General features: G+C 33.0%; 2 protein-coding genes across 6 annotated transcripts; one reads left to right on the top strand and one right to left on the bottom strand.

Moving 5' to 3' along the window:
* Positions 1-5464: 5464 nt before the first annotated feature.
* On the bottom strand, positions 5465-9509 carry Bap55 (Brahma associated protein 55kD). The gene is made up of 7 exons (XM_066289973.1): positions 9163-9509; positions 7395-7528; positions 7051-7337; positions 6656-6845; positions 6417-6570; positions 6191-6279; positions 5465-5788 (listed from the first exon to the last, which is right to left on the bottom strand). Exons 1-7 carry the CDS (start codon positions 9362-9364, stop codon positions 5573-5575), a joined length of 1272 nt encoding a protein of 423 aa, XP_066146070.1. The 5' UTR covers positions 9365-9509; the 3' UTR covers positions 5465-5572.
* A 244-nt stretch (positions 9510-9753) lies between these two features.
* LOC136343301 (E3 ubiquitin-protein ligase TRIM37) lies at positions 9754-21410 on the top strand. Of its 5 annotated transcripts, none has more exons than XM_066289932.1 (20): positions 9754-9918; positions 10277-10445; positions 10509-10605; positions 12757-12936; positions 15506-15771; positions 15839-16049; positions 16274-16420; positions 16648-16817; positions 16987-17196; positions 17294-17473; positions 17613-17727; positions 18025-18284; positions 18341-18590; positions 18890-19004; positions 19797-19997; positions 20053-20125; positions 20173-20320; positions 20377-20581; positions 20923-21034; positions 21158-21410. In XM_066289932.1, exons 1-20 carry the CDS (start codon positions 9888-9890, stop codon positions 21183-21185), a joined length of 3168 nt encoding a protein of 1055 aa, XP_066146029.1. In that variant the 5' UTR covers positions 9754-9887; the 3' UTR covers positions 21186-21410. The 5 variants fall into 5 exon arrangements, with proteins under 5 accessions (XP_066146029.1, XP_066146030.1, XP_066146031.1 ...); XM_066289933.1 differs by having other exon boundaries at positions 20053-20145; positions 20196-20320; XM_066289934.1 differs by lacking the exons at positions 9754-9918; positions 10509-10605 and having other exon boundaries at positions 10320-10445.
* Positions 21411-21548: the final 138 nt, after the last annotated feature.

Here is a 21548-nt window from a genome sequence, read left to right as displayed (position 1 = left end):
CTGGAAAAATAGCCATTTATGAGATTCTAAGAATCCACATGCTGTACGATAAAAACATTTCCAACACGAATTTAAGATCAACATTTGGTGTAGTGTAATAGGCGACTTTTTCATTGGTCTTTTCAAACTGCCAACCAATTTAAATGGCCTTCTCTATTTCAACTTTTTGCAAAGACAACTTAACGAACTTCTCGAAGATGTGCCACTACATTTACACCAAAATGTGTGGTTCATGCAAGACGGGACAACCCCAAATTTTTTTCTGAAAGTACATCAACATTTGAGTAATGTTTTTCCATATTGATGGATCTATCGTGGAAGTGAATTTCCAAGGCCCGCGATATGTCCACACCTCAATCCATTCGATTTATGTTGGACAATATGTTCAAATATAAAGGCAATTGTATACGAAGAGACAATTAATACCTGCGATGAATTGTAACAAAAATTCACCAAGCAGGGGATGAAATTAGAAATAACGCTGATCTTTAATTTAAAATAAAAAAATCTTTGAGAAAAGAATAGTAAAGAGCATTGAGGTGGAAGGTGGTCATTTCAAACAGTTGATTAAATAAAACTTATTTTTCTTTTGTTAATGGCTTTTTATTTGTCTAATGAGGCAAAAGAGTGATTTGAAAATTAATAAAACAAAATTAATAGATGTTTTATTTACTTATGGATAAAAATCTCGTAAACGAAGAGAAATATGGAGATCAAACAATAATACCTTTTTTAAGAAAAAGAAGACGATTTTTCATTATATTGAATAAATTTTGTCCTTAAATGCACTCATAAAAAAATATTATCATTTATACGAAAGCGTTGGATTATAATTGGCGCCTTCTCAGAGCTACGTGAAAAGTAGCTCAAAATTCTTTCTTCGCATATTGCAAAACCCAAGTATACCAATTTTGGTGTTGTTGCTATGAAAATACGAAAAATTATCAAGGAATTTTAAAATAAAATTTCAACATTTAACACCCTGTAATTCCGAAACGCAACATTGATATAAGGTGTGTTGAGTTCAATCGTCATATTTTGGTGTTCTCTATCTTAGGTTTTGCCATGTCCAATTCTCAATAAATCACATTGTATATTATTGGATTGGGTGGACGAGATTTTGGCGGAAACAAACAAATATCCAGAAAAAGATATCAGTCTTGCAAGAAAAATTGAAAACACACTCAAACTCTTTACAAATGTTAATTATGCCCAAATGCTTTGAGCTATTGCTTGGAATGTAGCGATATTATTAATAAATAATTTTGTCAAAGAAGTACCAAGTGGAGTATTATTTTATGTTTTCTTTACTAGTAATTAATATTTTTATTATAGAAAGAATTTTTATTTATTTCTTGTTTTGTACATTGCCAAGCCCAGATGCAAAATTTGTTCTTTACTTTTTTTAGACTTAGCCGTAAATTATATTTTTATCCGCGAAAATGTTAAAATGTATAAAGTATTTTTGTTATTCCTTATTAATTTAGTTTTATTTTATGTTTCGTAATTTATGCAAGTTAGTTGTAAACATTTTCAGTTCCTCTCTGAAGGCTCTTCGTAAAACACAAAAAATAAATTTTGTTTTTATTTTCGTTAATATTTTATACATTTGTGATTAAATAGGCTTATTATACATATTTTATATCCGTTGCTAAATAAAAAAATATTTGTAAAAACGATTTAATTGTCTCTCATTTCTTAAAAGAGTCAATCGGCACACAGAAACCAGATTTGGAAACCAATGCCACCGACTCTCCAAAGACACAGAAAAAAACTTTCAAATTGTACAAAAATAATACTGAGTATCTTATAAAAAAACAAGGCGCATAGTTCTAACTCTACTAACTACTACTTATTATACTATTAATAATTTATAAACGGATTTTATTAAATTAAAAACCATATAAAATGATATTATTCAGACTATTAAATAATGTCAAACTTGATTTTTCTAAAACTTAATTTGTATTTTAGGTGTCAACTGAAAAATTTTAAATAGAACTCCGTATTTTTTTATAGAAAGTATTTTTCTGAATTTAAAATGTATAACAAGTTAATGTTAAAAAAATGTTTAACTGAAAAAAATTGGAAAATTTTATTTCTCTGAGTAAAATTAAAAAATATATATTTCTCGTCTGCGTTTAGCAACGTATTTTTTCGTAGTTGTTACGAAATACTTTTTCCAAAGATATTGCTGAAATTCACTACCACCATATTGTATACATAATTTCCATCTTTTTATTACACCGTGAGTAACATTATTAGTAGCATTTGGTGAAATTTTCCGACAAGCATTTGCAAGTCTTTGCCTTAAAATATCGACATAGTCTGGCTGGTTAATATAAACTTTACCTTGAAGGTAGCCGTACACCTAAAAATCAAGTGAAAAAAGATTCGGTAAACGAGCCTGCAGTTTTATCTTGTCCGTTTTCACTGGATCCTAATGGATTTTACCTGTCCACGACGCCTTTGCACAGGATAATACAACGGGATAAGATGGGATGAAATGCAGATAACCAGAGAATAACACAGATGGTCCCATACTGATACAGATGACTAAAAAATTCATATTATTCAAATTTTCCAATTTTTTTCAGCTAAAAATTGTTTTAACATTGATTACTTATACATAATCAAATTTAGAAAAATTATTACATAATTTCAAAATCCGTTCATAAATAACTGATTTATAGCTTCGCCCGTTTTTTATAAGCTAGTCTATATAATCTGCTTTCAAGTATCTAATTATTCTATTAATTCCAAAACAAAAAAACATCTTTTAAACTAGGTGAAACACAAAATTTACTAAAATAGATAACAACCAAAATGTTAAATCTTTTTGCGGTGACGCGGATACATGAACTAATATACTGTGTTGACGTCAAAATATAAATTTGGTGGTTTAAAATAGCTTTTGAGTGTATGTGTTTAGTCTAAACAAAATTTCTGGTGCCATAAGGTTGAAATTATAAGGACTGCATTAATTTCGTCTTCCTGTATCTGCATGGGCCTTCATTAATGATTAATAGTCATATGATGAGTTTCTACTTAAGCTCATTGAAAGGAAATAGTAGCGTACGTACATAAATAAATTTGAATTCCAAGTCCCATATACTGTAGCTCTTTGATCTTCATTACACCAGCAATATGATTACAATTATGTAGTTAATAGTATCTACAATCGGTATTATTATCGTAGTAAATAAATGTATATTCTATTTTTGGATCGACTGTAAAGTTTATTTAGCAAGAAAAACTGTCCTAGTCACTGAAGAAATCACAGGTCTAATTTAATTCACTCAGAAACATTGACATTTTTACTGAATTCAAATTTTTCTTTTTTAAGTATTGGGTTTGACATAGCTATGGGTCTGGCTTCGAAAGATTGTACAGTAATTACAGCTGATATAGTGGATACCTCGAAAGCGATTCAAGAAATTGTTAAAGAAAACTTCTAACCCAAATGTCATAGGAAAGCCTTTGAACTTATCATCTTTTCAATCAGTGAGAAATTTAGTTAAAAATATGTAATTGACTGAACATAAACTGAATATTTTGATTAACAACGCGAAAATTGTATATTTTAATATAATGATCACTGAGGATGGCCTACACAAAACAATGCAAATACCATACATGATTTCGGGCACTTTCTACTGACCTACTTACTAACAGGTATACGACAATTATTTTTAGTTTACTAATTAAAAAAATTTAACTCCTGAACTTTTCAAATTTACTGAAAAAATCAGCTAAAAATAGAATAATATTCACTAGCTCTATATTAGCTTATATCGCACCAAGAGCCTCATATATACAAATATAACTCTAAGAAAAATATTAACATAGCAAGTTGGTTTAACATGTATAGACCTTTCAAGTTCTATGCAGCTACAGTTTCCAAAATATTTGCCGAAAAATTAGAAGGAACAATTATAACTTGTAATGCGTATAACCCTGGGGGTACCAAGACTTGGGTATTTTTCAAACAATTTCAAGGTTTTGGGATCTCATGCGAATTGTGATAGAATTAATTGTTCGGAGATATGGGAAGGTAAAGATGATATGGTATAATAAGAAGATGGTGAAACATTTTTTTATGACTTAGACTTCGAAAGAAGTTGCTCAAACTTCGATTTATCTTGCGCAAGCAGATGAGGTGGAAAGTGCAACGAAAAAGTTTTTTTATAGAGAAACAACATTTTTTGCTCCGATACAGATAAATAATATGGAATTTTGTGACAAATTATGGGAGAAATCTGTTATTTATACCAAATTAACCGACAAAGAAATAACAATATAATATTTAGCTTTCACTACTTGCTTAAATATCCCTCCTGGCCATAAATTAATATAGAGTTTAAACTTACAAAGTAGCCACCATGGGCAATAGTGTCAACTGAACAGAACTTCTTTATTGTGGCAATTATTGCAAAACGTTGTTTCTTCGATACATCATATCATAAAAAATACGTAGTGTTAAATTAGTCTTGAATCAATCTATTTATTATCAATTTTTTATATGATAGGTTGTACGATATTTATATTTAAACCCGTTAAAAATTATCCAATTGAAATAATATATTTCCCAGAATCTAAATATTTATTATAAAATATAATAACCATCTATTCATAAAAAGTAAAAACTAAGTACACTGCTTAAAAAAATCTAAAAAAAAAACATACTTCTGGTTATAATCTTTCTACGATAACATTAATTTACAATAAATTCACATAAAAATCCTTCAAAACCTTGTGTTACCACCCTGAGTAAATTGAATCACGTTTGCAGCATGTCCCATATGTGCTCCATGAAATTCAAATCGAGTGATTGTGGTGGCTAAGTAGTTGCATTGTTGACTCTGAGCCAACGTATAGTAAACTTAGCTAACATGTGAACAAGCATTGTCTTTCATATAGAAAAGCTCTGGGCCAGCAGCATAAGCAAAAGGAAGGACAACAGGTTCAAGTACAAGGTCTTGATACCGCACTTGGTTCAGCGTTTGTGGCAAATACTCGAACTTCGTTCGGTGATGCAATGTGATTACCATCCTATAAAACCGTAAAATTTCGTCTATAATTATGGATTTCTTAAAAATATCTTTTTCGTTCTAACCTTCCTATTCACGCCAAACACATTGTCTTCAGGTATCAAGTCGAAATCTAAACCGAGCCTCATCTGTGAATAAAACTGGTCCATTCATCAATAAGGATTTGTCAACTACTGATCGTTTCTTAGATTAATTTGAGCAACGTATTTGCTAATGACGGTGTCGCCCGGTTATAGTACAGGTTGTCCAGTCGTGTTTAAAGCATTTGACCAGACTATTGCTAGCTAGTGATTCTGTGCCGATACTATTAGGTAACTAATACCCAAGTACTATTTACCTGTACAACTAAAATTCCTAAACGTGAAATTTCGTTTTTTTTTAAGATGTAACACATCTCCACAAATAAACCACCATTTCATATAAAAATATTTATTGAAAAGAAAAATTACTTTTACATTAATAGACACGTGTATAAAAGGTTTATCCAAGGATATATCGAATAAAATGAGACAAAATCAAGTTTAAGGACATTTCCGATCAATTTGAGCCTTGCCCGATTCCTGATACTCTTGCATGGACATCCACATTTGCTGAAATGTTCCAATCGACGCCAAAATGGAACCACCCACCCAAGAGCCGAACCGTCGTTCGACTGTCCCATTAGCTGCGATAATCTTCAACTTCATGGAACCCGGAGATCTAGATTGCAGATCTCTGCTGAGACGATCACCAAATCCCTAAGAACGTGAATTTACCGAAAACCGTCGATACTAGATACTTACGTAAACTTAAGTGGGAGAAACTAAGACTTTAATTTCTACAATAGTGTTCCGAGGTTTCCAAAATTAAATGAAAATTTTCATGTAAACGAAAAAAAATCTGAGTTCCAATTTGAAATTCACAATTATAAATATTAATTGAAAATCCAATCATCTTTTGGTAAATTTTGGAGATTATATAATTTCAAAAGCTGTTTCTAGCCTCCAACAACCTATTTAAACATTTGTAATTTTCTTCAAAACTCAGGCAAATATCCGAGGCCATAAAAGGTATTTCGACACTTCCAAAATTCCAATTTTTGATACGTACAGAACTCAATTCAGAATAAAACATTTTCAGATTTAACAGTAAAATATTACCTGCACGAGTGAATTTCCTCCTGTTAAAACTACTGAACTATATAGTGCGGGTCGAATATCTACGTCGCACATTCCCGCACTGGTGGCAGCTATAAAGGAATAACACATTTTTGCAACTCTCATATTACTGTTTTTCCAAAATATTTATATGTCACGAGACCATAAATCAAAATTAAACTTCTGAAGTCTAAATTAATATATAATTAAAAAAAACAAATGTGCTCACCAATATGGCCAGCACCCAACATAGCATGGTCAAACAATCCCTCCGCGAGCTTGAAACGTTCTGTGTTAAAATCCTGATGAAATCCCGTAGGAAATTCGTAATGAACTGCAGGAATGTTCGATACAATTCGCTCATCATACTGCCCTTCCGCGACCTGATCAAATTTACAGCTTTCAACAACAAAAGAACGTGAACTACCAACGTAAAATCATGCTCAAATTCGATAAAAAGTGACTTACCTGAAGGACAGACTGCTGAAAATCTTGCACAGTCCTTTTGACCATATAAGTCATCCAGGAATTCGACGGTTGGAAATTAAATTTCTTTTTTGAAAATCTTGGCTTATCCTTGTCTCTAACTACATCTTTTGCAGCTATTAATGCCGCAGGTGTTAGATCAATTCCCATAGATTCTAACATATCTCTTGCCCTAAAATCATATACTCTTGTTCCCCCCGTAAGTAACCTTTTCCTCTGAAACTTTTCACTCTTTCAATATATAAGAGTTTCGTTCCAACATGAGAGAAAATAAATTCCCAATAGTCAGAAACAGTCTAAAATAGGCGCCAAAAATAATGAGCAGTATCCTGTGCGTTTCTGACTGTTTCTGGTGATCTGGAATTGTTGCTGAATACCTCAAAGTTAAGTAATCCCCTCCTAGTGGTGATTTTACAACGGCATTGGAAATTACATAACCGTCTACTACAGGTACAGCAGAGGTATGAGTGGCCCCACTATCTATCACCAAGGCAGTCGCCCGGCCGTTGGCAAAGGCGGCCAATGCGGCATTTTTAACCAAGAAAAAGGCGGGTACTTTGTACTTTTCGAACATAAGTTCCGTGAGTCTTTCACGTTTTTGTCTCTGGTTCCCAGGTGATTCCGAGAAAAGCACTGGATGGTAATGGGACTCCGACTGAATAATCTAGACGTGCATGAATTACGTACAATCATTTGCATTCGGTTATCTAACAAATTATACTTTTTCATATGAATAGTCGAGAATTTTTTCAAACATGTCCCAGTTCTCTATCATTCCCTCTTTCATATAACTGTGTAATTCCATGTTGGGACGAGGCACATGCAGGAAAGTCGTATCAATGTAAAATTTATGTTCTGAAATTAAACTAATGTAGACACTAAACTAATGACAGAGACAAGTTGGCTAAGTAGTGAATCACACCCATAGTTGCCCATCTTGCAGAAATGTTTATGTCCTTAATATGCTTATTCGATCTTGGGTCAGCACTCTACAGTACCCTTCACATAGCTTAAGTTTCGAATTTTTAGCATTTACGAAAAAGAAGGTACAATGTAATATTACAAAATGGAAATTTATAAGCAAAATTTCTACTTAAACTATTTCTCGCAGAAAATAAATCTTGTATTCAATTCCATGCAGCTGTTTCGCCTCCCATTCTGTTTTCTTTACATTTGTCCTATTTTGCAGAGCTACGTGTTCCATGTTGGTTAAAGTTGGTTGAGTGCAGTTGTTACCTAGGGGCATACTACTGTGCGTAGTGAATAATTTTTGTTATTCAAATATGCTCTCATTAAGTTCATTAGTCAATTTGGCAATATTATTAACTTGGTTTCATTGAATGAACACCAAAGAAATGTAAATATTTGTTTAATCAGCTCATAGCGTGGCAGCTGGTAACACCTAAGGAAAATCTCAAAGGTTTTTTTAGATCATAAAATAATATCATTACCCAGAAGCAATTATTTAAAGATATAATACAAATTTGAGATTTTTTGCAATATTCATAATAAAAATACACCTGTGAGCCACTAATTGAGCAGTGTTTTGGTCAACTGTAACAATCTTGTTGGCTCTCATAATAAAATGTATTATTATGAAGAGAAACAACATGAATTAATCCGATATGTATCAATGAATAAAACATTTAAGATGCTTTAATAATAATGAAAAGAGCATACTAACAACTATTACACAGACCATTGCCTGTTGGTTTGATTTTAAAGATTTAGCAAATTGAAAATATTATATTTTTTACACATATATATTTTTAGATTTTACAACAAAAACTTTCACATTGTTTATTGACTGCTTGTTGGGATAGGTAGAAAATTGATACAAATGCAGTATGATTCGTTTAATATGAACACTTAAGGAACAGACAAATTTTTTTGCTATAAATAATTGCTCAATGTACTAAGTCCATTGTATTTCTAATATACTTGATGGGACTTTATAAATTGAATGTTATAACCATAATCTCTTATTAACTAACTTATATTGTTTTTTTGTTTATTGTATTTAGAAAATATAAAAATTCTCTAAGTCTTTCATAAACTTTAGATAAAATGTTTGCATAACCTTGTCACATGAGTAAGAGAAGTAAAATTCATTGAAGGGCAATAGAAGTTTCAATAATAATTTTTTCTACAACTCTGCTACGGGAATATAGTTAGCTAAGCCACGAGACACCACAAGGAATTTACATTTACAATTTGAGTCGGTGTAGCCTCACAAAAGAAAATATTTGCAGAAACTAGTGTTTATTATCGCCTTACAAATCAATACGGAAACAGACACAAGTGTCTGTCATTTCATTAATGCAATGTGTTAATTATCAGCAATTTTCATTTCAAGTAGGATATGAGATATTTTGTTTCAACGGGGAAAGTTTCTTATCCCTGCCCCTCAATGAGGACACCTACGTTCTACTCTATGGGCCCCAACAAGGTCTACACATTATGCCACTTAGAATAATTAGGTAACTTACGAGACTTTGATGATACATTGCTATCATCTGGTTTAGCCTCTGGCTCCAGTTTCACAGAATCATCAGGTGCCACTCCAACAACAGCAGGAATTTCGGCTTTAGGTGTATCTTCCTGGGCATATCCCACTCGTAAAGATTGGTGACCAGGGTCAAAAACTAATGCCCCGATCTCATCTCCCCCATACAGCATACCCCCAGACATTTTCAAAACTATAATCCTTTTTGAAGCTTCCAAATTCAATAAACCAATACAGTAAGTCTTATAATGCTTAATTTAAACTAAATACAAACATAACAATTATTCAAAAGGCGGCTTTTTGAGGTTAGGAAAATTGTTTACCTAACTGACATTTACTTTTGACTTTTGCAACGCTGTTGAGTATGTTGCCAGTTGAATGTTTAATAGTTAGGAATAAAATATCAATTATCTTTTTTTAATTTAATAGCACAAAATTTAAAACTCTATAGAAAATAATAATGTCAAGTTTACAGATGGCGTATTCACGGTAATAATTACTGCACTACATAAGAATTCCTTTTGCTACAAAGAATAGATATAATAGAAATTTAATTGTAATAAACTGGCAACAATGCAGTATGAAATCTATAGTTGGTTCTCGTTCCCGGTTCAAAGGTTTTAATTTTTCTGTTCCCAAATTGCAGAGAAGTAATAATTTCGTTTTACTATAATTCAATATCGCTATCTTTTCATTTAAGAACTTAAAATGAAACACATCCTCATCACAGGTGTGCCAGGTAGTATTTTTTCTTATTAGTTATCCTCCATACTATTAATTTAGGAATTGTTGTCAAATTACAAGATACAAGAAAAATGTTTGGAATTAAAAAAACAAATAAGATGTTTCATTCATATACAGGGTGTAACGTATCATTATGGAAATATTTGAAACATTTTGCCACCCTGAATGTCAATAATAGTGCGTTTTCAACCATAGGTCTATTAACATATTTTTATTATTTTGCAGAGTACTAGTGTCCCCTAAAAGATCCATGATAATATATCACATCTTGAATAAATATTTTTGCATTGCAATTGCAGTTCCCTGTTTTTTCCCAACGATTTCTGGATAATCATTTTTTTTTACATTTACAGGAATTGGGAAAACGACGTTGACTAAGAAAGTAATCAAACGTTTAACCGATTCAAATTCAACATTCGACGGGTTTACCACAGATGAGCTGCGTAATGATAGATTTCAAAGAATTGGATTCATCATTCGCCTAATCAAGTCGGGCGTCTCATCTGTCCTAGCAGATAAAACGTAAGAAATCTTTATGGATCCGTCGGCATTCAGGAAAACCATAATTTAATTTAATGGTTTTAGGAGCCATCTTGCTTCTCCCGATATAAGACACTTAGGACAATATACAGTCTACGTCAAGAACTTTGAAAATGTTACATTAAATACTATTACGTCCTTTGTAAGAAACCTGCTTATACAGGGTATTTCCTAAACGCATGACGCAAATTTAAATATATGGCCGTAATCGTTTTTTTCCGAAATACTGAGTGTTGAAATTTAAAAAAAATATCGCGTTTTAATACTTTTTTCAAATACTTGAATCGATTTAATTCAAATTTTTGATATTGAATAAGAATATTATGGAGTCTTTTCAATATTTATATGTATACTGCGTGATGTAGAAAAGATAACAGCCTGTAAAAATAGTTTTATTTAAATCATTTTTGGCATACACATTTCTTAAGCTAAAAGAAATACTTTTTTTTTAAATCAACAAATTTAATCGTTAAAAACCAAAAAAAATAGATAATTTGTCGGTCTTCCGTGCGGTGTCTAACTAACCTGAACTAACCTGTACACATATAAGCATAGATCTGATGAGGTGATTGATGTCCTCTGGGAGGATCTCATTTCAGGTTAACTAGACATGACAGCGCCGCTAGGGTTTGTGGGAGATGGGATAAATTATACAATATTCTACCAACAATATCACATACATCTTCAATAGGTGAGAGGTCTGGAGATCCAGGTGGTTAAGGTAGCAAATTGATTGTATTTTTTTGAAAGAAGTAAATAGTTACTCTAGCCATATGTGGTTGTGCATTGTCTTGCTGGAAAACTGGATTAACAAGAGTTTCCAAAGAAGGCAAAAGATGAAGTTCCAGGACTTCTTGGATGTATCGCTGGGCTGTCATACTGCTTCTGATGAAAAATAAAGGTGACCTGCTACCAAATGCAATAGCATCCCAAACTATTACCTTGACAGTCTAATGGACAGTTCTCTGTATTGTCAACTGAGGTCCCGTCTTTCACCCCATCTTCTTCTCACTCTTGCTCGACCATCATACATACCCAAACAGAATCTGGATTCGTCACTAAACATGATATTATCTCATTCCAGATTCCAATGTGTCTGTTCTCTTCACCACTGCAGCTGATTTTGACAATGATTGAAGGTGATGGGTAACACAAGAACGATAGGAAATCAGTCCAAAACTTCTTATCCGACGATAAATGGTTCCACCCCTAATGGCCCTTCCATACTCAGCAAACCACTGATCTGCTAGCGTCCTCGACGAGATGAAACTATATCTTAGGCCTATAATTCGAAGGGGGCGATCTTGGCGTTCTGTAATTCTTCGAGATACCTCTCATTCTTCCTATTTGCTCTTGAAACCATGTCTGACAACATCTCACTATAGTTTTTATACTACGGTTCAATCTAGTGACGATTTCGCTAAACGACAGACCAACGTCTCATGGACCTACTATTCAATCTTCCTCAAATTCTCTCAATTAATGAAAATTTCGCTTCATTCTGCGTCTAGACACATTTGAGTAATCTAATATCACACTATGCATCAATAAATGATATTTTGCAGTTGTATTGTTGATATATTGCAATTTTTTGTAGGAAAAAAATGAAACCACCTGATAACTCGTAAATACATTGACAAGCATAACTGAAAATTGTTTAAATTGTATAAATAAAATTGTCAATTAATTGTTTTTTATGTTCCCCTATACAAACATGCATACCAAAAATAAAACCATTTTTACGGGGTGTTCTCTTTTCTATATCATGCAGTATATATGTGTATATCAAAGTTTATTTATTAATGTCAGGGGCGTACCCACAAGACAAGTCTGCCAGAAATAGTAAGCCCCGCAGTTCTTTGTAATTTTAGTAATGTATCGAATATAGCAATTAAACATATGAATTTTTTGTCCCTTGATATATTTTTAATTCCTTTGGTGTTTAAAATTAAAATTAAATTCCAATCTCTTGCAGATCTCTACCCGAACTTGCACTCAAATAATTTGAATATATAGAATTAGGAAAAAATAGTGTAAAGCAGCTATCATCCGCTAGCATACATTGATCCAATTTTCTTGTCAATACCCGTCTAACTTTCAAAAATACCAGAATTGTTTTTTTAACACCCATTATTTTAAAAATTATGCGATTCCAGACATATATACATTTACAGTATCTTTTATTTTATTTTAACCCAAGGAGTATCCTTTTAATTTAGGAAACACCCTGTGCACTTTTTTAAAGAAATACCTAAATATGCAAGTGCTTAAGTAGCATTTGGTAATATTATAGGACGAAGGTCTACTGGTTATTGATGAAATTGGAAAAATGGAACTCTTCAGCAAAAAATTTGAGGATGCAATGTCTGCAGCATTTAGCAAAGAGCGCGTTAGAATTTTGGCCACTGTTCCTATTAAAGGACCTCCATTTGTTGAGCAATTGAAAAAGAATTCTTCATGCCAACTTATCACTGTTAGTAAATATAAATGTTATTTTACACGGGGAACACGGAGAGAAATATTTCTAGATCTATATAATTAATTAAATCAGTACCAGTTTTACGCGGGAGGGGGTAGGATAGGTCATGACCCAAAAAGGAGAACTTTTCTGATTGGGGACTTTTTTTAGAGATAGAGGGGTGGTGATTAAAAAATTCACACAGGACGCCAGATTTGCTAAGGCTGGCTCTTGATTTAACTTCCCGTTTAAAATAAAAATGCCTAATATACATATGTACATACGTGTTTTGAGGAATATCATATCAAATCAATGATCATATTAAGACATACAAAAAAACAAAGATTTCGTAATCCTTAAAGATCATCACCAATGATGTATTTTATTCTAATTCTGTCTGTTTTCCGATTTGGGTAACTGGCAGAGCTTACAAATTTAACTTTTTTAATCCAGAGAACAATTAATCAGCATCGGGTGTTTTTTTAGTGAAAAGTGCGTATCGTTTTAGCTTGAGGGAGGAACACGACTTAAAGGTGGAAAAAACTTTATAGCGGCACTTAATTTCAATCAATAAATGTTAACTACATTCTTACGAATTTTTCGAACGACAGAACACCTTATTTATTAGCTTAATTCATATTATAAATATCTTGTTCGTCCTGCCACTACTTAGCTTGATCATCTAAATGGTACGAAAGATGCAAAACTTTATAATCTGCCTTTTGCAAAAGGACCAGTCCATAGAGGAATGAAGAAAAAAATATAATACCTCTAATCATTCAAATATCTTTACAGTCAGCTTTTGCGAGCGTATTGCTCACTGGTTTAAAAATGGTGAAGATACGTGAAATAATATACAGGGACCCAATATAAACATATGCCAGATGTCGAAAAATTTCCCTCAAATTTATGATTTTATGAACAAATTAGGGAGTATTTTTCAACGCGGTATATAAACGGCATTTTTATTTTTCGAAAAATATATTCTTTAGCGAAATTTTGAATTCAGATCCTGAACTGTGGTATGTATGTATGTATATATATATATATATATATATACATACATATAAACGGTAATATGAAATTCGCAACAATTAATGGTTAATTAATTTGGTTTTAAAAGTAATGAATTTACTGTAATTGTTTTAATTGTAAATGTTTAAATGAAACATTAGAAAATGCGAAATCGTTTTTCTCATGAAGCCGATAGCGTTATTTTTTAAATTAACATCTGATAGTGGTGCATTTTTAAATATTAATTATTACTTATTACACGCATTATTAAATATACATTATTGAAAATGTAAATATTCGGATCCGGATTTAAATCCGGAAATTTGGAATATGTGAAAAACTGAGGTCGACTATTCTAAATTCTAAAGATATTACTTGTAGGCACCGTATTCCCTATATTATTTCACTCACTATATATACAATGTATAATTATGAACATTTATTTCAGGTCACTCATCAAAATAGAGACAATCTCGTAGAGGAAATTATGAAAGAGTTAATAAATTAAGAATTGATTATGTTAACTTATGAAATAACGAATGTATGTAAGAGAATAGAACGAACTTTCTCTATTTAGGAAGAAAAAAGTTGTTGAAGAATGTTAAATCTTTTACCTTTATAAGATATAAGATTTATGTTAACGTATGTTTCAGTAATCGAGAAATATCTCATTAATTTTATTGATCAGTTAAAAAATTAAATTTCTAATCAGTAAATCAAAACGTATCTGCATCCATCTTTAAATACGTCAGCAGGATTGCCAATTCTAATTTTACGGCTAGTTTGTTACGGCCCACATACGTTTAATCACATCAAAATATTTGAGACACGAAACGTCACAAACATATGGTAAAATTAAAAAAATAATAAATCAAAATAAAAAAATGAGGAACTGGTTTGTGTTGAGTATTTGAACGTGCAGAAATAATAACTGTAGTTCTTTGTCCAAGAAAGAACCCGACAAAGAAGTCGGTCATTCACTTAAAACTAGATATAGGGGCAGAATGAAGATTTGATCTTAGTCTAGGTCACAGTTTTGATACTGTATTGATCTGGTTCAATTACGTGAAATGGCAACAAGAAACAAACCAGGAAGTAAACAGGATGATCACAGCGTTGAGGTGAATTATTTAACCGTTAAGTTTTTTGATACTAGGGCTTAAGAGAAGCTCACACGCTCAAAATAGCACAGCTTCCATCTGAATACATAGCGCCCATTTTAGTATGAACACTCATTGCTTTTCAATGTAATTTTAAGCCCTTTGTAAGTGAAGTGTGAGAGCTAGAACAAAATGGTTTTTAAGAATCCCTGTTCATAAACTTTTTCAAACCCTGTTGCTTCATAGTTACCATTTACTAATTCCAACATTTCTGTCCTTACTTTGCCTGATTCTGTCATTTGAGTATGTCAAAATCAATTGTACAAATATCGTAATAAACCCCAATATTCACAAACATGAATTGTTTCAATAGCTCCTCAACTGAATTTGTAAGACACCTCAATTAAAATTTCTGACACATTTTTATTTTTATAAAAAAACACATAGTACATTATTATGATGATTTGTAGACCCTTGCAGAGGTGTTTCGTTGCTTCATATGCATGGAAAAGTTGAGGGATGCTCATCTATGCCCTCACTGCTCAAAGCTGTGCTGTTATGTTTGCATTAGGAGATGGCTTACTGAGCAAAGGTCACAATGTCCCCATTGTCGAGCTTCCTTGCATCTCCATGAATTAGTGAATTGCCGCTGGGTTGAAGAGGTCACCCAACAACTTGATACCCTACAGGCTGTTAGTTTAAACAGTAACCGGGGTGATGAAAATGAAAGGGATAAGTAAGATTAAAACTTATTACTTTTTTTGAACAATTTGTAAATTATCCGTCTCTAAATTATTGTGCAGATGTGCCACTCATTTTGAAAAGTTGTCAGTTTATTGTTGGACATGCCGTTGTTGTATCTGTCATCAGTGTGCTTTATGGGGTGGCACTCATTCAGGTCATACATTTAAGCCACTAGATGAAGTGTATGAGCAGCATGTTACACAAATAAAAGATGAGGTGGCTCAGCTGAGAAGAAGGTTAATGGAGCTCATTTGCATTGTCCAGGAAGTGGTATGTTACAATGTTATTTTATTTTGTTAATTTTTTTTATTACTTTCACTTTTTTATACCTGATGTTTTTATTAAAACAAAATTTTCTAATTTTCTTCATAAGGTTTTCAGTCTTATTTTAATAATGCTTTTGCAATTTATGTATAATTTAAGTGGATAAAATTCACACCATCTATTGACTTCTACCTTTAATTATTTCTATTGAAAGTAAATTTAAAATTTAGGAAAGAAATGTGGAGTCGGTCAGATCTGCCAAAGATGAAAGAGTACGAGAAATCCGAAATGCTGTGGAACTTATGATAGCAAGGCTGGATTCGCAACTAAAAACTAAACTTCTCACATTAATGGGCCAGAAAGACACCCTTACTCAAGTAAGTAAAATTAAAAGCTGCTGAGAACAGGCCACAGAGTCATCTGCACAAGTACGTCTTCACAATTTTCTGGCTCATTTTTGTATATTTCTGTGGGATGGGACCTGATGAGGTTAGATACCATTGCTGTTGTTGAATTAATGACAGTGTTGGCCTTTTCTTCTATAATTATTACTAATCTGTTAACACAGTTCTTATATAAACAATCACTTAAAAAATATATATAGGAAACTGAGCAACTGGAGCATCTCCTTCATGAAATTGAACATCAGTTGCACACCTGTACTCGATCGGATTTGATTTCAAAAAGTTCAGAACTCTCGCGGATGATTCACAACGTGAGGAAGAAACCAATGACTAGCTTTGTCACTGCGCCAGTGCCCGCTGATTTCCATAGGTTCTACTACATTCAGAGTCAAATTATTAATGTGCTTTCAATTTTAACTTCGAATTAGTTTCAATAGAAATTTAGAATCTATTTCAACGTTTCTATCCAAATTAGTTTGCGGTTAAACTTGATAAAACATTAATAATTTGGCTCATATACAATTCTTTTTGGTTTTTAGTGAAATCGTGCCTGCGTACAGTAGCAGTACTTTCGTAATGCATGGTTTTACCCAACTGCAACGTAAAGCTGACCCTGTATATTCCACCCCTTTACATTGCAACGGTCTCTGCTGGAGACTGAAAGTATACCCTGATGGGAATGGGGTGGTCCGAGGGAATTATTTGTCCGTTTTTCTGGAGCTCAGCGCTGGATATCCAGAGCCCTCAAAGTGTGTATAATTTACAGAATTCAGTTTAAAATTAAGTACACGGAGAGCTTGATGTTCCATCGCACTTAGGCGTTTATTATGTATTTTTTTCAATAAGATATGAGTATCGTGTTGAGATGATCCATCAAGCCTGCAGGGATTCCGATAAAAATATCGTCAGGGAGTTTGCTTCTGATTTTGAAGTAGGCGAATGTTGGGGATATAACAGATTCTTTCGTTTGGATTTATTGGCCAGTGAAGGGTATCTGAATGTCGCTTTGGATACCCTTGTGCTCAGGTAAGTTTTTACAAAAAAGTTTCTTGAATGTAATGATCTGAGTTTTTCTATTATAATTTAAATGTAATGTAGTGAAAGCTCACGTGACTATTCATTGATATTCTGTCCTACAAACGTAGCACCTGATATAATTTTTTAGATTTCAAGTTCGTGCCCCCACTTTCTATCAGCGATGTCGAGATCAACAATGGTACATTAATCAGCTTCAGACAGTGCAAAATCAGTATATTTCGCAAATAAATGAATCAAAAGAGGTGAATTATTCAGATTATTATTATTATTGTTATTTTATTTAAATCACTTGATTTGTATAAAAACGTATATATTCATCAAATTATTTGTTAATGACCCTCTTAATGTATAATTTTGAGCGCGTACTGATTGGTTTCATACAGTCAACACTAGTCAGAACTGCTTGCACCTTGTTTGCTAAAACGACAACAAAAATGCCTTTTACGCTTTTATCTATGGCTTTGTGCCGAAAAGTAGTTCTCTATATTTTAGGTGACCGTAGTGCTTCAAAAAATATCTAAATTATCTCGACATTTCAGCGCTTGGCCGCAGAAATATCGAGAAACGCCGTTGCCGCCACCTTAGGAGCAAGTAATCAAGGCGACATCCACAGTGTGGCTCTAGTTAAGAGCATGTACTCGGTTCAAAGTTTATCTCCTTCCGTAGGAAACGATGTCGCCGTTGATATTCGATCGACTCCTTCCACTTCTCAAAGCAACGTTGCGGAGAAATCATACTCGGCCAATTTCGCAATCTTGGCAAGGAATGTGAACGCGGCTGTAGCTGGTTGTAGTACCAAGTCTGAGAATATATTATATTGTCTACTAATTTTATTGACGTAAATATTTTTTCCAGTTCAGTTCAAACGAAAAATTCCTCCGCTGAGAATAACTGTCCATGTAACAACAATAATATTGTGAGCAGCAGTTCTTCTACCTCGGCATCTTCTATTCAAACTCAAGTTCAAAGCAAAAAAGCAAATGAATCGGTGCTGACTCCGGATTCATCGCACCAACTTTTGGGAGGGTTGGGGACTTCTTTGAGTTCTCCAAATTTGCTGAATTCGACAGTTTCTTTGATACTCAGTAGTAGTAGCAGTGAGAGCGTAAGTTTTATTTTCAGATTTTTGTCATTAATTTTTATGAAGCTAAAAGTTTCGTGTTTTTCGAGTTTTTGGCACTTCTGTCAACCACTCCTCCTTGATTCCCCAAATTATGTAGCTGAACTTTCACTCCAACACGTGATGTTGTTACTAGCCTCGTTCTTTGTATCTTTACTTTAGAACTTTGCGATTTACAATTTTAAACTTTTTTCTTCAATTGCGATATACCTTTTTTGAGTGATTGAAAGAAAGTTAATGCTGGGATGTTTACATACATAAAGATTGAATACAATTCTTTTTAGGATCTAAGTGAACCTGAACCTTTAATAGAGGAATTTGAGCCTCGAGAAGTGAATCTAATTACTACTGGTGATAACTCAAACGATGAGAACGACGTTGATATTGAAACCATGTCAGGTGAGTTGCTAGAAAAATTCTTTATTTTTATAGTTCTGTATGTAGTTTATGAACTCTTCTCCAATATTTGAAACTTAAGTTATAATTGGGACCAATACTCTACTTCAATTATACTGTTGTTAAAGATATTTCAGATTGTTCATGTATCTTCTTTTTTAACTTTTAATTATTGTTAATAGGACATTCTTTATAATTATTTTCTTTTCCAAAATTAATTTGGATTTATGCTTTTGTGTTAGAGGGCAATGTAGTTATGACCCAGATATAAAAGATGAAACCTAAAGATGGCAAAAGTAACTTATTTGCATTTATGATTACAATAACTAGAAGAATTGTTGAAAGTAGGGTTTCAATTTTACTAAAAACTCTTATTTTCGGATTACTAAATGTTTTCACTAAAAACTACGATTTTCGTTACCCGATAACTCTTCTATACCTATTAGGGCACGGTGACTGCGGAAGTGTATCTTACGAATATTATGAGAGTCATCAGAGCCCCGAACGTGGTAGTCAGGTGGAAAAAGACACCCAGCTCTTCTTAGGCCATGCAGGCGAATCCATACCAAATTAACCTTTAATAGTTTAATTCTTATATCGCCACACATTTTTTAAATAAATATTTTTATAATAATTTCGTATAAAATTTTGTAAAGTTTCATTTAGAAACTTTTATTGAATTCCGATTCATCCTTCACAGTGTTAGTTATTGAAGTACATACGATGGAATCTCCCCGGTGAGCGGCGTCTCTAGAGAAGTAACAACTAAAACTTGCATGTACTTACTCTTTCCAGGTGAAAACGATGTAGAATACGCCGAGTTTTCAATGACCCAAGGGCTGATGCTGCGCGATCATTTGAGTTCAGCGGCAAGTAGCGTAGCTGGAGCTACCGCCATGTCTCCCACAGACTTGGGCAGTAACTTAGAGGCCAAATTTAAGCTTATGACATTATTTGATGGATCTGGTGGCAGGCACACTCTTAATAATGTTAAAGGTATAGTTGTGTTGGTTAATTATTGGCTCATGAATCAAATATCTATTATTTTTAGGTACAATACCTTCAAGTTCTTCTGCTCTCTTAGACATGACTGCCTCTAATCTCGATATCGCACTGTTAGGCTCGTTAGGACGAAAGTCTCAAGGTATACAAATAACAATCCAAGAATAAGTTTGGTTTTAATTCAGTGTGTAGATCAACAGAAACCAAATACTGATAGAAAAAGGCTGAAACATAGATTTCGTCCCATTTCAGACGCGTCGCCAGTAAGCGATGCATCCAGTGACACTTGGACTGAAACAGTGCCAATTAGTACCAAAGTACATTTAATTGTACACTAAATTGGAACTTCTTATTTTAAGTTTTGTATATTCAGGAGTCAGTCATGGGTCCCCTGGAATCGTTCCTTAGGTCTATAAATTGTTACCCGGATCAAGATCAAGGTCGGAGAAAGGATCAAAAAGACAGGCGGAAGTACCATGCTAAGGTGAATCACCCGGCACCGGTGCTACAGGCAGTTTTGCCATCTGCTCCTGCAATGGGCGATGGTTTGGAGGCATGTCTTTCATCATCAAATACAGGTACTTTTGTGGTAGAAGTTTTTATTTAAAAAAAATGTTGCCGTTGGAAATAACTATGGCAAAGCCAAGAAATTATAACAAAACTTAAGCAACCGTTGGAAATACATAATGCTAACGCGAGTCTTAACAACTTCTCAAATTCCTGGGGGGACATTATACCTTGTAGCTAACGTAACTCGACAAAAATTGTTTTATTGTGGGACATAAAATATAAAGTTAGTTAAAAGAGGCGTTGATTTCGACCGGGAGCTGGAAAGTTCTGAAGTTAACCGTTTAAATCAAAACTGCCCTTAAAAATATTCTATAAAATCTTGGTTATGCTCGAATTTCTCTTTATCTAGAATTTAGCTGGACTCCGTCGCTTTTAAATCAAAGACGACCGCCTAAAGCCCAAAGAAACGTTAACAATGAAGATCATTCGGTGCCGGAAAAAGAGGAGAGAAAAAATAGAAAGTAAGTGTTACGTAATGTAAACGAAAAATTTAAATATTTACCACTATTCTAAATATGAAAATGTAGATAAACTGTTTTGTTTTCGTGCGAGGTTTCATTCCGACATATTTTTCTCAATTTCAGATCAGACCATGATTCTCACTCATTATAAAATGGTTGGTATCTACAGCCACCGTCTATTTTCACGTGAATCTTAAGTTTATTTTGTAGTTGTTAATAATTAAACTAATTTATGCTAATATTAAAATGTTCATTCCAGCAAATTAAGTTCTTATTGTAGGCTGTGTACTTAAACTATTATACTTATAATAATTATTATATTTACTAAAGACGACATACTAAACTTAAAAGAAATAAATGGAATTATTCAAAAAAATATGCGTCTAAATTAGATACCTACTTTCTTTTAAACCACTGTAAATATAAAAAAGAAAAAGGGGCAATAGTAACCCCACTGTGTCTGACAAGACAAACAAGACAGTCAAATCTCCAATTTCCCAATACAACTCTGATA

Source organism: Euwallacea fornicatus, chromosome 14 (assembly GCF_040115645.1).
Source record: "Euwallacea fornicatus isolate EFF26 chromosome 14, ASM4011564v1, whole genome shotgun sequence".
NCBI classification, from domain to species: domain Eukaryota; kingdom Metazoa; phylum Arthropoda; class Insecta; order Coleoptera; family Curculionidae; genus Euwallacea; species Euwallacea fornicatus.
This window is presented reverse-complemented; position numbering and strand designations above follow the sequence as displayed.

Bases quoted from the DNA above. Each gene is read 5' to 3' on its own strand.
- LOC136343301 (XM_066289932.1), top strand. From the start codon at position 9,888: ATGAAACACATCCTCATCACAGGTGTGCCAG. The intron at 12,937-15,505 runs GTTAGTAAATAT...GATGATTTGTAG, and splicing joins CTTCATGCCAACTTATCACT to ACCCTTGCAGAGGTGTTTCG. The intron at 16,421-16,647 runs GTAAGTAAAATT...AAATATATATAG, and splicing joins AGAAAGACACCCTTACTCAA to GAAACTGAGCAACTGGAGCA.
- Bap55 (XM_066289973.1), bottom strand. From the start codon at position 9,364: ATGTCTGGGGGTATGCTGTATGGGGGAGATGAGATCGGGGCATTAGTT. The intron at 7,529-9,162 runs GTAAGTTACCTA...GTTTAATTTCAG, and splicing joins CAATGTATCATCAAAGTCTC to AACATAAATTTTACATTGAT. The intron at 5,789-6,190 runs GTAATATTTTAC...TCACGTTCTTAG, and splicing joins GAGGAAATTCACTCGTGCAG to GGATTTGGTGATCGTCTCAG.